General features: G+C 38.6%; 1 protein-coding gene across 13 annotated transcripts in view; it reads right to left on the bottom strand.

The window, feature by feature from the left end:
- Positions 1–7,831: 7,831 nt before the first annotated feature.
- The window catches only part of ZNF366 (zinc finger protein 366), a 34,065-nt gene continuing 27,907 nt past the window's right edge, over positions 7,832–13,989 (bottom strand). For all 13 annotated transcript variants that reach the window (XM_048292093.1, XM_048292090.1, XM_048292092.1 and 10 more), the window contains 2 exons: positions 12,754–12,928; positions 7,832–10,812 (listed from right to left, as the gene is read on the bottom strand). In XM_048292093.1, coding sequence (XP_048148050.1) covers positions 10,277–10,812; positions 12,754–12,928 — 711 coding nt within the window. In that variant the 3' untranslated portion in view covers positions 7,832–10,276. The remainder of the gene's footprint in view (positions 10,813–12,753; positions 12,929–13,989) is intronic.

Here is a 13,989-nt window from a genome sequence, read left to right on the forward strand (position 1 = left end):
AGAGGACTGCAGCCACCATTCTACCAGACTGCTACCACCACCCTGCCTAACAGGGTGTCAGGTTGTACCTTGACTCTGTCAGTTTGACAGTGTTTTCTTTTACCTTTTTTTCCCCCTTTTCTTTAATTTCCATTAAATTGTTATTCTGACTTAGTGCCTCCCACTGGTTTGTTTTCAAACCAGTACACATACAGATATAATTCTCTTTTGTACACCTTTTCAACCCTTTTGTTCCCTAGTGCGAGGCTGACCCCAATTTCGCTGTGTGCCACAGGGAAACCCTGACCACTTTCTCCCTGGGAGCCACAGGGAGAAAGATTGTGACCCTCTGTTGTAGCGGGGAAAAGCCTCAAGTCTCTCCCACAAACCTGACTGCAATGGTTTATACCCCATAATCCCAAGGTGAAAAGTTTTTCTCCCTAACCAGCTTGTAAAATGCAGGAGACTCCTTGGCTGGAGAGGATAGAGCTACAGGGTGAGGGAGATGTGGTTCCTCTGGTGGCCTTGCCTCCAGGCATCCTTCTGTGTAACTGCATCAGAAAGTGGTGGGAGGGTCAGTACAATACTGGGAAAGTACAACATAGCAAAGAAAAAATGCAGTGTAAATCTTGAAAACCTAAATGTTTAATTAAATGGTTTTGGAGGCCTTTCAGGTTTGAACAGTGTAGGACAGCTTTCCACTTACTGGGTAACTAGGCCTTGTCTGTGTGTTAACAACATAAAGCAGCTCTAAAACAAAAGGAATTTTAGGGATGTTTACTATACAATTTGGAAGGCATTTAATATTAGTAAGATTATCTATTTTATTAATCAAATAGACCTCCAAAAGGATTATGCTGTCTTTCCCTGCTTCCCTAACTCTTTTTGCATGACTCATGGCTGTTTCGGATGAGATTTTAAGGTGAAAAGTTGAAGACACTTGAAAACAAAAAATTGAAAAGGGGAAATTTTCTGATGTGCAAGAAATTGCTCCTTTCCTTTAGACAACACTGTAATTGAGGTGCTTGAGCTGAAAACAGAAGGTGGCAGATAATTCTTGGCAAACAGATCTTTAACTTTGCAACAAGCCCACACAGACTCAAGAGCAAGTGTAGGTTTGCTGGCTGTGTTGCTTTATAAAGCTGTTGCTTTGGGATGATAGGAACAGGATGGAACCACTCTTCATAATCTGATTGCAGGATTTTATGGTTGCTGTCAACCCAAAGCAATTTTTTTTTTCATTTGTCTTTGAAAAATCTCATATGTGGAAATTGACTCATCAGAAGTATACTCTGTTTAACTAGACTGTTAATTCATGAGATCTAAAAATAAAAGTGAGATTAAAAATTTTGACCACTCTGTGCAAATCTGTGTGTTCTGACTGTGTGCTATTACTCACATATTCACTCTGTAATCTGAAAAGTGTAAACCCTGAAAGAGTTTTTTAAAATTAATCTAAAATTTATTAAGTCTTCATCTTGCTTAGAACAAGGACTGTTGTACTGCACTCACAGTACAATCTCTTGACAATGGTAAGTGCACCCATGTCTGTCATTCTGTCTGCTCATCTGTCACACTACGTTGTTCTTTTTACTTTCAAGCTTTTCATAAGAAAAGGACAGAAATGGCTCTGCAGCAGTGCTCTCAGAGATCATCCTGACCACTTAGAATCCCCTGTAGAAAGGTTATTGGTGGTCTAAGCACTAGGGCTTGGGAGTTAATAAGAACAAGTAGAATGAAAAGAGAAGAAACTTTTTATTTTTAAATACAAAATTTAAAAAAAAAGAGCAGAAGAATAAGAAAATATATTTTGCTATTTGGCCACTATCTGTCAAAAACACATGCAATTAATCATTCACTCTCCTCTATATGCATAATAGGATCTACACAAATATTGGCTCTACATGAAAGCCTAAAAATGCACAATTAAAGCCCTAGAATAAAATAAATCTGTTAGTATGGGGTTGCAAGAAACTGAGGAAATAGGTCAAGATATCTGTGATGTGGTTAGACTCCTAACAATGAGACTACTAGCACAATGGAAATTCAAAGGTTCTACATTATCCAACAGGTACGAGTAGTGGGGTGGTTTCATGCTGTACAGGTATTGGATCTGCTAGTACAAGTCAGGTAGGAAGACTGCTGATGTCACTGCTGAAATCAGGAATGCTAGTGCATGTCCTCATCAGATGTTCATTAGTGAAATGGCTGCAACTATTTAAAACATTTCTGTCTCACAGCTGCATGTTACAAAAGAGTGGGTTGGACAGGCTGCAGAAGCATGCCTCATACCCTTCAGAGTGAAATTAGACAGGTTTGCTTAACCAGGGGATAATATATTTAAAATGAACTAGCTGCTGTGTAATGGGTGACATTTGCACAACTCTCCCTCATGATCCATTCTGCCAGCTGGCTGGGGGTGGTTTCTCCCACAGAGAGCTGGTAACAAACATGTATGAGCCACTGTGGTCGTGAGCAACCCCAGACATTTCTGTAGGAAATATTTCCGTGGAATTAGTTTTGCTGGTGTCTAGTCTTGACTGTTCATGTGAGGTCTGCCTCATGCAATCCTTTTAGAACTTGCTATGTAGTAGCTTTAATGAAAACTCTCATTAGGGAATGACTTCTAATTTTTTCCACCTAAGATTGTATTTCTTTCTAAGCTTCCAGGCAGTGTCTGCAAGTATGTTTATCAGACTTATATAATTTTGGACCTGTCTGATCTTGATGCTTCTCTCACATGCTTCCAGGATAGATTGTACTAAGCACAATACTGTTTCAATTTTAGTGTAACTTTCTTCACAGCAAGACTTCACCACTGTTGTCAGTTATCATCATATTTATGTTGCTGGCTGGCTTTATAAACTGATTTTAAAAACTCATCTTGGCCTTTGAAACAAATAGAAAAGATCATGATTTAGTGTTTCTTGAAAGGTCCTATAATTTGTAGTAGAAATTCTGTAAAGAATAAAGCAATTTGCAGAATTCCTTTGCAACTTATCACTCTGTATCAATAAATATTATTCTGAGTTTATATCTGCCACTTATATAATTGTGTTTCCTTTAGACATTTATGTGACATTTTTAGACAGTTCCTATCTCCACCTCCCCACAAGGTAGAAATACCTTTTGGGTTTTCACACAACTCCATCATTTTCATTTTACTGCAACACATTTTTTAGTTGGCTAATTGGTGTCTTGAACATCATTTATTCTTCAACGATTTTCCATTCAGCAGTGTAAGGGTATTGAAGTACTGAAAAAACACAGTACAATCAGAAAATCCCAACTCCAAAAACACAGGCTAACATTGTCTACTGATGTAAATTGACAGAGGTCTTCTGAATAAAATGTTCCCACTACAAGAAATAATTCAGTACAGGAAATAATTCAGTAAAGGGAAAGTCTGGCTTCATCCAAATTAAGTAATTTCTGTGATGGGATAGGTGTAAAGTATTTTTTCAGAGAGTGTAATCAGAATGATAGGACATCAGAAGACTTATTCATAATGTGTCTGTTCTCTGTTCAGCTGTACTTTCATTACAGGTGATCATTAGGGAAATTTATGCTATATGATCCATCATAGAGCATACACCATCATATCACACATTATCATATATAGAAGCAGCATTAGCAGTGTGTTTCATCATTTGTAAATGCTGAAATTACTGGCATCCTGCGTGTGTTTTTAGATCAGATTTTCACTTTATGAACCAGTGGGCAAATATATTTAGCTGTATGACGCTATGTGAGCCTAAGAGTGTATTAATGGCACAACTTTGGTAAGAGGCTGTGTATTAATTTGGCTGTCTCCATATCTTTAGGTACTCTGGGCCTTTCAGCATGTCGTTATAGTCACAGAAATGCCCCCCGGGAACATCTGAGAGGCTCTCTTTCTCTTGTACTTAATTTCAGCTAGTTTGAAAATGTAAATGAAAACAAAAGCAAACATAGCTCAGTTTTGAACTAAGTTGAAGAGGAAGTTTGTGAAAAATACCAAACATATTTTTCTAAATCAGATTTTTGTGACTGACAAAGGAGAAACTTCAAGATTCACTGATACCGAGTCACACGGGAATGAGCTAGGTCAATCTCTAACACATCCTCATCCTCCTTATGTAAAGGTAGCTTGTAATCCTACAATCAAAGCATGAGGGACAACAAAAGAAAATGGGGAGGAAAATAAAGATTTAGTTCTGGGGTTCTTTTAGCCTCTGGCATGTATTTCTAGTGTTTGCATAAGCCTTCTTCCACTTTTTAAGGCATATACCTCTGAGAATTAGAAACAGAACATCTATTTTGTTATTACTTGAGTTACCATATAGCAAATATCCAGTTGCTTTCTGTATGCTCAAAACCACTTTGAAATGCTCTCTCTGAAGTCTGATGATGCCAATTCAATCAGGATCTCATTAAAGCAAACAAATTCAAGAGGTTAATTAGTACTTAAAAGTGATTCTTTCCTCTAGAAAAAGTAACATTAGGTCTGATTTCAGTCTTCTGCTTATTCCTTAAGCTATAATGGTATTTCTATTTTCTTAACTTCAAACTTACAATACATCTGGTTGTTTTTTCCTCTCTTTTTACATGATGCAGTTCTTTGAAAAATCTCTAAGAAAAAGATCTTTCTCTTTTAGCTTGTCTGAAGCCATGCTGACAAATACCATAATCACTCCAGAGCATTTTTTACGTCCTCTGTGTAGTCTGTAATAATAAAGCGATCTCTCTTCCTTAGAGGACCTGGCAGCTCTTCTGCTCTTGTCGTCTAACTAGTCCTCCATCAGTGATTTAGCCTTCCCTTTACAAGAACCACTCTTCAGTGGTGCTCAGTGATGAATGACATTGTCAGACCAGACTCATGCATTTGCCATATAAAATACCTAGAACAGCAAGAACTCCAGATCCATTTCAATACAAAGTACAGCAGCTTCTCCAGTACATATTTATTTGCTTAAATTAATACAATACATCATACATGCTTTTACTATTGAGACAGAAAGCCAGAAACTAAAGATTCACATATAGTTGGTTCACTTCACGAGCTGTGGCTTTAAATAGGAACTTGATGTTCTACATGAAATAAATATGCAACATATTATTTGCAAAATCTGTTAGGAGTACAAAATGTTAGCTCTATTACATCTTGTTCAGCTAAGCAGACATGACATTTTCAAAAGTGTTAATAATTATTAAAATTTCTAGGAATAATAAATACAGTACTTATATTACTTCTTAACTGTACACTCAAAACAGCAGAGTCCAGCAGCACCATATGAAGAGAGAAGTCAAAGAATAGGTAGTAGACAAACACAGAGTTGTGAAAAGGTGGGTGCAGTAACTTGTTTTACAGGAAACAGCATAGGATAAACTTTAATTATGGTATTATCATGAAGTATTTTACCCTTTGAGCTTCTGAATACAGAGCACCTATCTTTGCCCTCATAAACTGAAGGCTGTCTGGCAGCCAGGAAAACTCAGTTTCACAAGGCGATGGCCGAGTCCTTGTGGCCAGACTGAAACACCTTGATCCAAGGTCACATACGACTTCACTTTCCCTGTAAATATGTTGTCTATCTTCACTCTTAAACTTTACTAGCCCAGCTTTTGGCTTTTCCTCCACCTACTCTGTACTCCAAAGTGTCTTGCAAAACTCTCCCTGCTATCCTTAACATCAGAAAAGCTTCTAACTTAACAAACAATGTGCCTTCAGTTGCCCAGATACATTATAGTAGGGCAAATTTACCTTTTCTCAGCAGGACTTCTGGAAGCATCTCAGCCATCTCAGCTGTACAAGTTTGTAGCCACTCTTACTTGCTGTAATGCTCTCCAAAACAATGAAACAAGACTGCATATAACAGTGCAGGAAATTGGTATAGATGTGATTTTATATAGAGGTGGTGGAGACTGGGCTATAGTTTCATGTGTCCCCATAAACTGAAAACCCAAATAACAGAGAGTAAGATAAAAACTATTTTTCCACAACATAGCTAGAAGAAGGTAGATGAACTCACATTAGGAATGAGAAAAAGAAGAAAATATATCCCCCAATGTCCAGGACACAGGCAATGTCTCCACTGGACTTCTGAGCCGCTACGCAAGGCAAAATAAGGAAGCTAATCTCTTGAAAATTACAAATGGGAAATAGCTTCATTATGAGAGCAAATTTCTATAAAGCATTTTCAAAGCTATTAAAAAGCAAAAGCTGTTACTGTCTGTTCCCAAAGCGGTGCCAATGTAAATAGTGTGAAAATAACTTATGTTTGAAAAGCAAGGTGCTTCACAACGAAGGCTGTTATTTCACTTTTAAGTTGTCCCTTGAAGCCATTTTGTAACAAGTGTCTTAGATCCATTTGCATTATGTTCTACAGTAGGGAGGTCTATCATCTCCTAACCACTTCGCTTGAGTCACTTGGCACTGTCTCCTTACCTCAGTAATAATTTTGTTTGCAATTTCTCTTATTGATAATTTACCGTTTTAGATGAGTTTTTTAGAATTCTATCATGAATTAGACTTAGGTGTTTGTGAATTAGCTTAGTGTGACTTTGTGACTGGGCAGAATCTCAAAGTCTCATTGTGAAGAAATATTCTGCTTTCTAGAAAAATGCAGTGAAAAGGAGTTCACATTATGAATTATTTGCAAATAGTATTGCCATTCTGGGATTTCTTTCCATCTGTCTGTATGTGGTTGTCAGGTGCTTCTGCTCCAATGAGAACTGCAACTGTAGAAGTGAGTAAATTGAATGCAGTGAGTATGGTTGAAGGAGTTTGGATTAACCGTTTAGACAACCCAGAACTATCTGCAGTTATTTCCTTTCCTAGGGACACATCTGACACATTCTCTTACAAGGTCTGTAAGGAAACTCTGGACTGCATGCTTCCAGTAGACATAATTTTTGCAGTTGCAGAATGATGTCATCACAGAAGCATTTAGGTAAGAAAAGACCTCTAAAATCATCAAGTCCAACCTTTGACCAATCACCATCTGGTCAAATAGATCATGGCACTAAAGTGCCACATCCAGTCATTTCTTGAACACCTCCAGGGATGGTGTCTGGCTTCATTGCCCTTTGCTGGACATGCTCCAGAACCTCAATGTCCTTCTTGGAGTGAGGGGCCCAGAACTGAACACAGGATTTGAAGTGTGGCCTCACCAGTGCTGAGTACAGGGGGACAATCCCTGCCCTGGTCCTGCTGGCCACACTGTTGCTGGTACAGGCCAGGATGCCATTGGCCTTCTTGGCCACCTGGGCACACCCTGGCTCATGTTCAGCTGCTGGCACCAGCACCCCCAGGTCCTTTTCCTGTGGGCAGCTTTGCAGCCACTCTGCCCCAGCCTGTGGCACTGCCTGGGGTTGTTGCCCAGCACTGGACCTTGTTGAACCTGACCACTGCCCTCAGCCTGTCAATCCAGACCCCTCCTCAAAGCCTTCCTTCCGCCCAGCAGATCAACACTCACTCCCAGCATTGTGTCAGTGGCAAAGTGACTGAAGTGGCTCTCCATCTCCTCATCTAGAGGATTAATAAAGATATTAATCAGGGCTGGGCCCATTACTGACCTCTGGGGGACACCACTGGTGAACATCTGCCAACTGCAGTTAACTCCTTTAACCACCACTCTCTGGGCCCAGCCATACAGCCAGGTTTTTACCCAAGTGAAGAGTTCATCTGCCCAAGCCAGGAGCTGCCAGCTTTTTCAGGAGAATGCCATGGGAGACAGTATCAAAGGCTTTGCTGAAGCCCAGGTAGAATACATTCTTTGATATTAGTGGCTGGGAGCTGAACTCTGCTGAAAGTGTCTCCTTTGCTCCATTTGTCTGGACTGCAATTGATATGTAATACTTTGTTTCTTTCTTGATAAAGGCTGTCTAGCTGTCCCATAGCACTCTCCAATGAACAGACAATGGAAGGGCTGTGTACCTTCCTGCTTTGCTTACTACAGGAGTGAAGGGCTTGCTAAATTCAACCCATCTGCATGATCACCTTTCCAGAAATTGTGAAGAGATTCCTGATTTCTTGGTTGTTCTTCTTATCATGAGAACTAATATGTCTGGAAAGGTGGAGTGGACTGATCTGGAACCATGCACATCTGGAAACTACACCACCAAGAGGGAGACAATTCTAGGAGTTAGAGACTCCCAGCTCTTGGCTGTATACATACTCAAATGGGAGCTTTTGTCTGGCAGAGACAATCTAGAGCCAAGTTAACTGAAGGAGTTGCTCCCATTTCTGAGGGACCACCTACTAGACCATGCTGAATTTTTACCTGACCATTTCCCCCATAGTCTAAGAAAGACTACAGCTACACTCATTATTCTAAAAATTTTCAAATTTTCCTACCTGACCACAATGTCTTCCTTGGAAGAAAGATGGCTCCTTTTTCAATAGGCATCATCTTACAGCTAAAGCAAGGAAGAGGAATGTTTATGATACATCTCTTCATCCCTGAAGAAACATGACTATGTACCTCTAAAATACACGTCACTTTCAAAGAATTTTAAATTCTAGGTTTAAAGTGACCTGCCTTTCTGTTCAATTTGCCATAACCTTTCTATTTTAAAAAATATGCACATCTGGCATAGAGTTAATTTAGAAGAATCACCTGTATGTTACTGTTTCTTTTATCAACAGATCTCTCTGCATGAATTTCTGCATGTGTTCTGCCATGTTTCAGCCTTGAGAAAAGAAAACACCATCTGCAGCCAAACTACACAAACCCAGTTTTATATGAGGAATAAGGACTTTGCCCTGATTAACTTGTAGGCATGAGGATCATTAGTTTGAAAGACATGTTTTCTTATAGGTGCAGAGAGCTGCAGCTACATGACTTGTCTTAGCAAACCATAAGATATATTTAATTTTAACTTGCTATATATAGAGAGCATGACTGGAATGTATTTCAAATCAAGAACTTGGCAGGTAAGTGAAGAAGGGAGTAATATTTGGAAGAGATGTACCATAGATATGGATTTCAACCTTTTGACCTGGGGTGTCCGAAGGACTTAGGACAAATTTTATGACTAATTAAATTTTTATTTCCATGTAAGCAATAGGATGGTGAAGGGCTGCTTTTCACCTTTCTTGAAGATGAAGGAACTAATATGCTGTTCAAAGTATTCATGCAATTAATGAAAAGTTTAGTGGAAAATGCTTTTTCCATGTTTGTTATAAACCTATAATTGTATGGGAATCAGAAGATGAAAAGCTGGGTTTGACTCCATAAAAACATCATGAGTGAAATTCATCTGAAAGGCCTGCAGCTTACTGCTCAAGATGTGTGTAATACAAGAAAATTTCTGACTCCAATAAGAGGAAGGTTTCCCTCTGTGAGGTACTGCTTGTTCTAGAAGGGTTATTTTTACCTTCTGAAACAAAAATTGATCAGATCTGTGCAGTTCAAAATTATTCTTACTGGTCGTGATAAACTGAAGAGATAAATGGCAAAACTGCGTAATTTTTTCAGTGAAATGACTCATACTGCGCTCGTGTAACTACGGCAAGATTGCGAATGCTGCATGCTGATGCTGCCCAGTAAATGTATAGGTCTAAGCAGGCACTAGAGCAAAATGTCAACACAATCTATGCTATTTCACTTCAAAAATTTCTGAATACTCCCATACTGGCTGACACACAGCAAAGCACAAATGTTTCTTGTGCCAGAGGACTAGATTTTTTTAAAAATTCCAGTCCTTTCAAAGCATTACTGAGCTGTCCTTTACTGCCTCCCAAGAAATAGTATTTCTTATTAATTTGTTTCCCATTTCTCTTTGTAAGTAGTTGAAGTAAGAGTCAACTTACTTCAGTAAACCAAAGGATTTGGACTGTGTTAGTTCTGAATATTGACGGCATTTTCATGCATGCTGTGTTTAATAGTACTCTGGCTTATAATGTGAAATACTTAGTATTTTCAGATATTTTTGAGGCATATGGTTAGAAGTGTTCATATATATTTAGTCAGATAATAAATCAGATGCTGAAGTATGTTGCTTTCTGCTAAGTAGAAAATTGCATGTAAGTATCTATCCCCATATAATAGGAAGTAAACTTCTGTACCCAACCCATTGGCTGTTATACATCAAATGGATAAAGATAAAAGTGTTATTTTTCAATATCTATTGCATTTCTTGCTGACCTCGAGCTGCTTTATTCTTGTAATGTATGTGTTTTACCCTAAATTATTTTTAATAATTTGGCTTATTTATTTCTAAATACTACTACAGACTTCCAGGCTTTGGTAGCTTACAGTTCATGTTAAAATCTGTCTGGTTACCATTTTCCAGCTTTTTTAAAATGTCCATTTTAAATGCCTATTAGCATTGTTTGTTTTTCCATTTTTCTTTCCAGCAATTCTTTCAAACTCTTGTTCCTGTGCTTGAAATACAAGTAATCAGAGAGAGAGTGACCAAGTCTGGCCTTTTCAAAGGATCTAAAGCTGAGGTGTTCTTTGTTGTTTGCAAGCTCTCCCTCTCCACATCTCTCCTCTTTGTCGGAATTTCCTATTCTCTTCCCCAGTCCTCCCTCACTTAAGACTTCTTCCTTCTCATTGCAGTAGGACTCTCTGAAGTCCTTCATCATGCACTCAGGTTTGCCAGAGAGATCTTGAGCCATGTACAGCTTGTTGTCATCATGGTGGTATGTAGCAGGGCTGTACCGCTCTGCCTCATAGCAGTTGTCTTCCTCTTCTTCCTGGCATGAGCTTCCCTTGGCACTCTCACCATCAGAATGAAATGAGATTCCCTTCCCTTGGCTTTTCTGGGAAAGATCAAATGGCTCTTCCTGTTCCAAGCTTCTCAAGACATTTGTCTGGGACAGAGTAATCCTTCCTCTTCCAAAACCTTGTAGTGGTTTGAGGGGAGGAGAAAAGGAAAAATTTATATATAGGAAATTTTACTACTTGATACATGGCTAAAAAACAAAATCTGAAGTGGCTTTGAATTTCATACTTTACCTTTGTCTTCCATCCAGCTATCTCCAAGTACTTCATTGTTTATGTCTCATGGCATCTCCTTTGAGATGCTGCAAAAAGAAGTGCTATTGTGTACACTTCACAGCCAGGTTAGGACACAAAAAGCATTGTTTTGTTCATGCCAGACTCTGGATGATGCAGCTGGGAATAAAGTAAAGTGGTCTGGCCTTTTGTAAAGTGAATTTTGCCAACCAACCTACTCACTTCCTCCTTCCTATTCTTTTTTTAAAAGAAAACTCGGATCTAAAGCATCACAGTCCATAATATAAGTCCCAGGTTTTGTATCTTATTTTTCAGAGGAGTGGAAGACACTAAAAACATGTTAATGTGTTTCTTCTATGGACACTGTGGTTCAAAGTTAATACTTTAAAAATGAAAAGACAACAGTCTCAGCAGCCTATGACTCCCCTTAATTTTTCCTCTTTCATGCACAGAGAAACCAATCAACTGAAAAGCTCTGTGCACTGGACAGTGCTTCAGCTTGAGGAAATCATTACAAACAAATGATGATTTTGAACAGTGTAGTATAAATCTGCATCTAGTCCTGGATCTGGTTTGTCTTAGTATTTGTCAGTGTCTTCCCTTTTGCTGTAAATAGAGACTATCCAAGAGGCATCTGTGGACTCATATATGCCCCAAACATCATCAGGATATACAGAAAAGAATTCAGATACTGCAGGCAGAGTCCAGCTTCAGTAAAGACTAGTGAAAATACAGGGTGAGGATTTCACCCAATAGCAAACAGCTATGAAAGTCAATATTTTACTCGCTTTTGCTTTCTTTGGTTTCTATTTTCTCCTCAGTAATTGAATCCAGTTTCTGAAGGATCTATGCAGTCTCACTAGATAGCAGATGTAACTTTGCAACAAGCCTTATTTGTTAAAAGAGTTCATAAACAGGTGTCAGGCCTCACAAATAGTCTTGTATCTGATAAGCCTCAAAGGCTGCAGAATCTCTGTACAATGAAAAGCTCTTAGGCAATCTCCAGTTACAAATAATTGTCTAACTAGCATGGTGCTGTAGGAGATTTACAGAAAAAACACTTATTTCATTAGACATTAAGATCTTCATAAATTTTACACTGAATGTCATTAGAGGAAGCGTTTTACATATGTGCTAGGCTGCCCTAAAGCTTGAATATGAGGGACAACAAGAAATCTTGCCCATTAAAGAATTATTTATCTGCAAAATCTTGAAAAACATATCTTGCATACCCAAACCCTCAAAAAAATTATCCTTAATTGCCCCACTTCTTTAGATAGCATTGACATGGTTACACACATGAAGATGACTTCAGGAAGTATATGTGGTAGGTGGCAGACAGGAAACATTTTGCAGGATACCGTCGGTAGTCAAAAATCCTTTTACTTTGAGATGGGGGAGGAATATCTCCTCCTGTACACGTGCTTCTTTGTAAATGAGATCTTGAGCCTATGGCCTTTATCTGACCCCAGCTATGTCAATACAGCACAGAATGACCAAGGCTCCTAGATGTAGACCCACTGAGGGGTCTGAGGATTCCATTCCCATTCTTGATTGGAATCCAATAAGCAGTGAGAAAGAACCGTAAGTGTTTTAGATTCTCTGTTTCTGTGAATTTAGGATTAATTTAGGATTTATTGGGGATCTCTGATATGTAACATTATAGTAATATAGCTAATAGCAACTTCCTAGGCTTATGGGATTTTACCTCTTGCAATAACATTGGATCTATGGCACAAGTTGGTGGATCTGTAGTACAAAGCCCATTTGTGTTTACTGATACGCATATTCAGATCCCACAGAGAATAATCTTGCTGAAAATTATTACCTTGAGAGTGAAATCCTCTTTCCATGACTCCATGTTTGACTTTCATGTGCCTGGTTAGGTTCCCCTTCAAGGTGAATTTGCTGGGACAGTAGAGGCACTTAAATGGCTTACTGTCTGAGTGCAAGTGCATGTGTCCCATTAAATTGTGCATTCTGTTAAACTCCTTTCCACACAGCTGTAAAAATGGTAAAAATGAAAATTATTAGTTTGAAGCAGTGTTTTCAAGGACAACATTTTTAAAGGAAATAGAACCTACAATTCTCAACTTAAACCCTGACAGTTTTTGGCTGCAATATATTTTTTCAAAGTTCCATGCAAAAGTCCTACAGACAAAAACATATGGTTGACTATCTAAGGCGTTCTGAACTGCTGACATTTTTTAATATTGGTGACCAGGACACATAGTCAAGGATTCCCCAAAAGCAGTCCATGTTGTTGTCAGGAGGGGAAAGACTTAAGGGAGTAATCTGCAAGGCTCTTAATCTGGATGAGATTCAAAGCACAAGTTTCTGCCCTGGTGAACCACTCCATTTGTTTATACATCTAGCCTTTAATCAAGGACAGTGTCAGGCAGAGATGGAATTACAAAATAAAACCAATTAAGGGTTTCTGTGAAACAGTCAAGAAGAATATTACTTCTCTTTAAATGGAAATTAAATGGCTGCACATTTTGCTAAAAGTTAGAAAAAGCAATTCCTCGTTTTTCTGTGTTTCTTGCTCACCCTTTTTTCCCCTGATGGCTTTATCTTTTGTTTATCAACTGGTATGTTTTGGTGTCTCTGGTGAGCAAGCTGCAATTTAAACACTCCTGAGCCTGCAAGAATGACTCAGCTTTCCCTGAAGCATGTTTCTGCCAGCTCAAGCCATTGATCATTCAATTTTCCCTTTGATGGAACAATAAGGGTGGGTTTTATTCATTGTTGTTGTTTATTTAGATGGGCCCTTTTGTAGTCTGGACTCTTATGCATTCTTAAGACATGAGAGTTTGACATCACTATTACAGGCATCTAGTCTTACTTGTCTTCTGGGCTTTCCTTATCAGGATTTATAATTTTATTCACATTCAAGTGGCTATTTCCATCCTCTGCAAACTTCTCTCTTTGCTCTCTACTTCTTTTGGTTTTTTTCCCCTGACTTGTTTTACCATAAGATTTTAATTTCTTAAGGTTTTCTTTATTACTATATGAGCCAGAATCACCATTACTGAGTAACTGAAACCTCCATCTAGCAGAGCAA

Source organism: Corvus hawaiiensis, chromosome Z (assembly GCF_020740725.1).
Source record: "Corvus hawaiiensis isolate bCorHaw1 chromosome Z, bCorHaw1.pri.cur, whole genome shotgun sequence".
Lineage (NCBI taxonomy): Eukaryota > Metazoa > Chordata > Aves > Passeriformes > Corvidae > Corvus > Corvus hawaiiensis.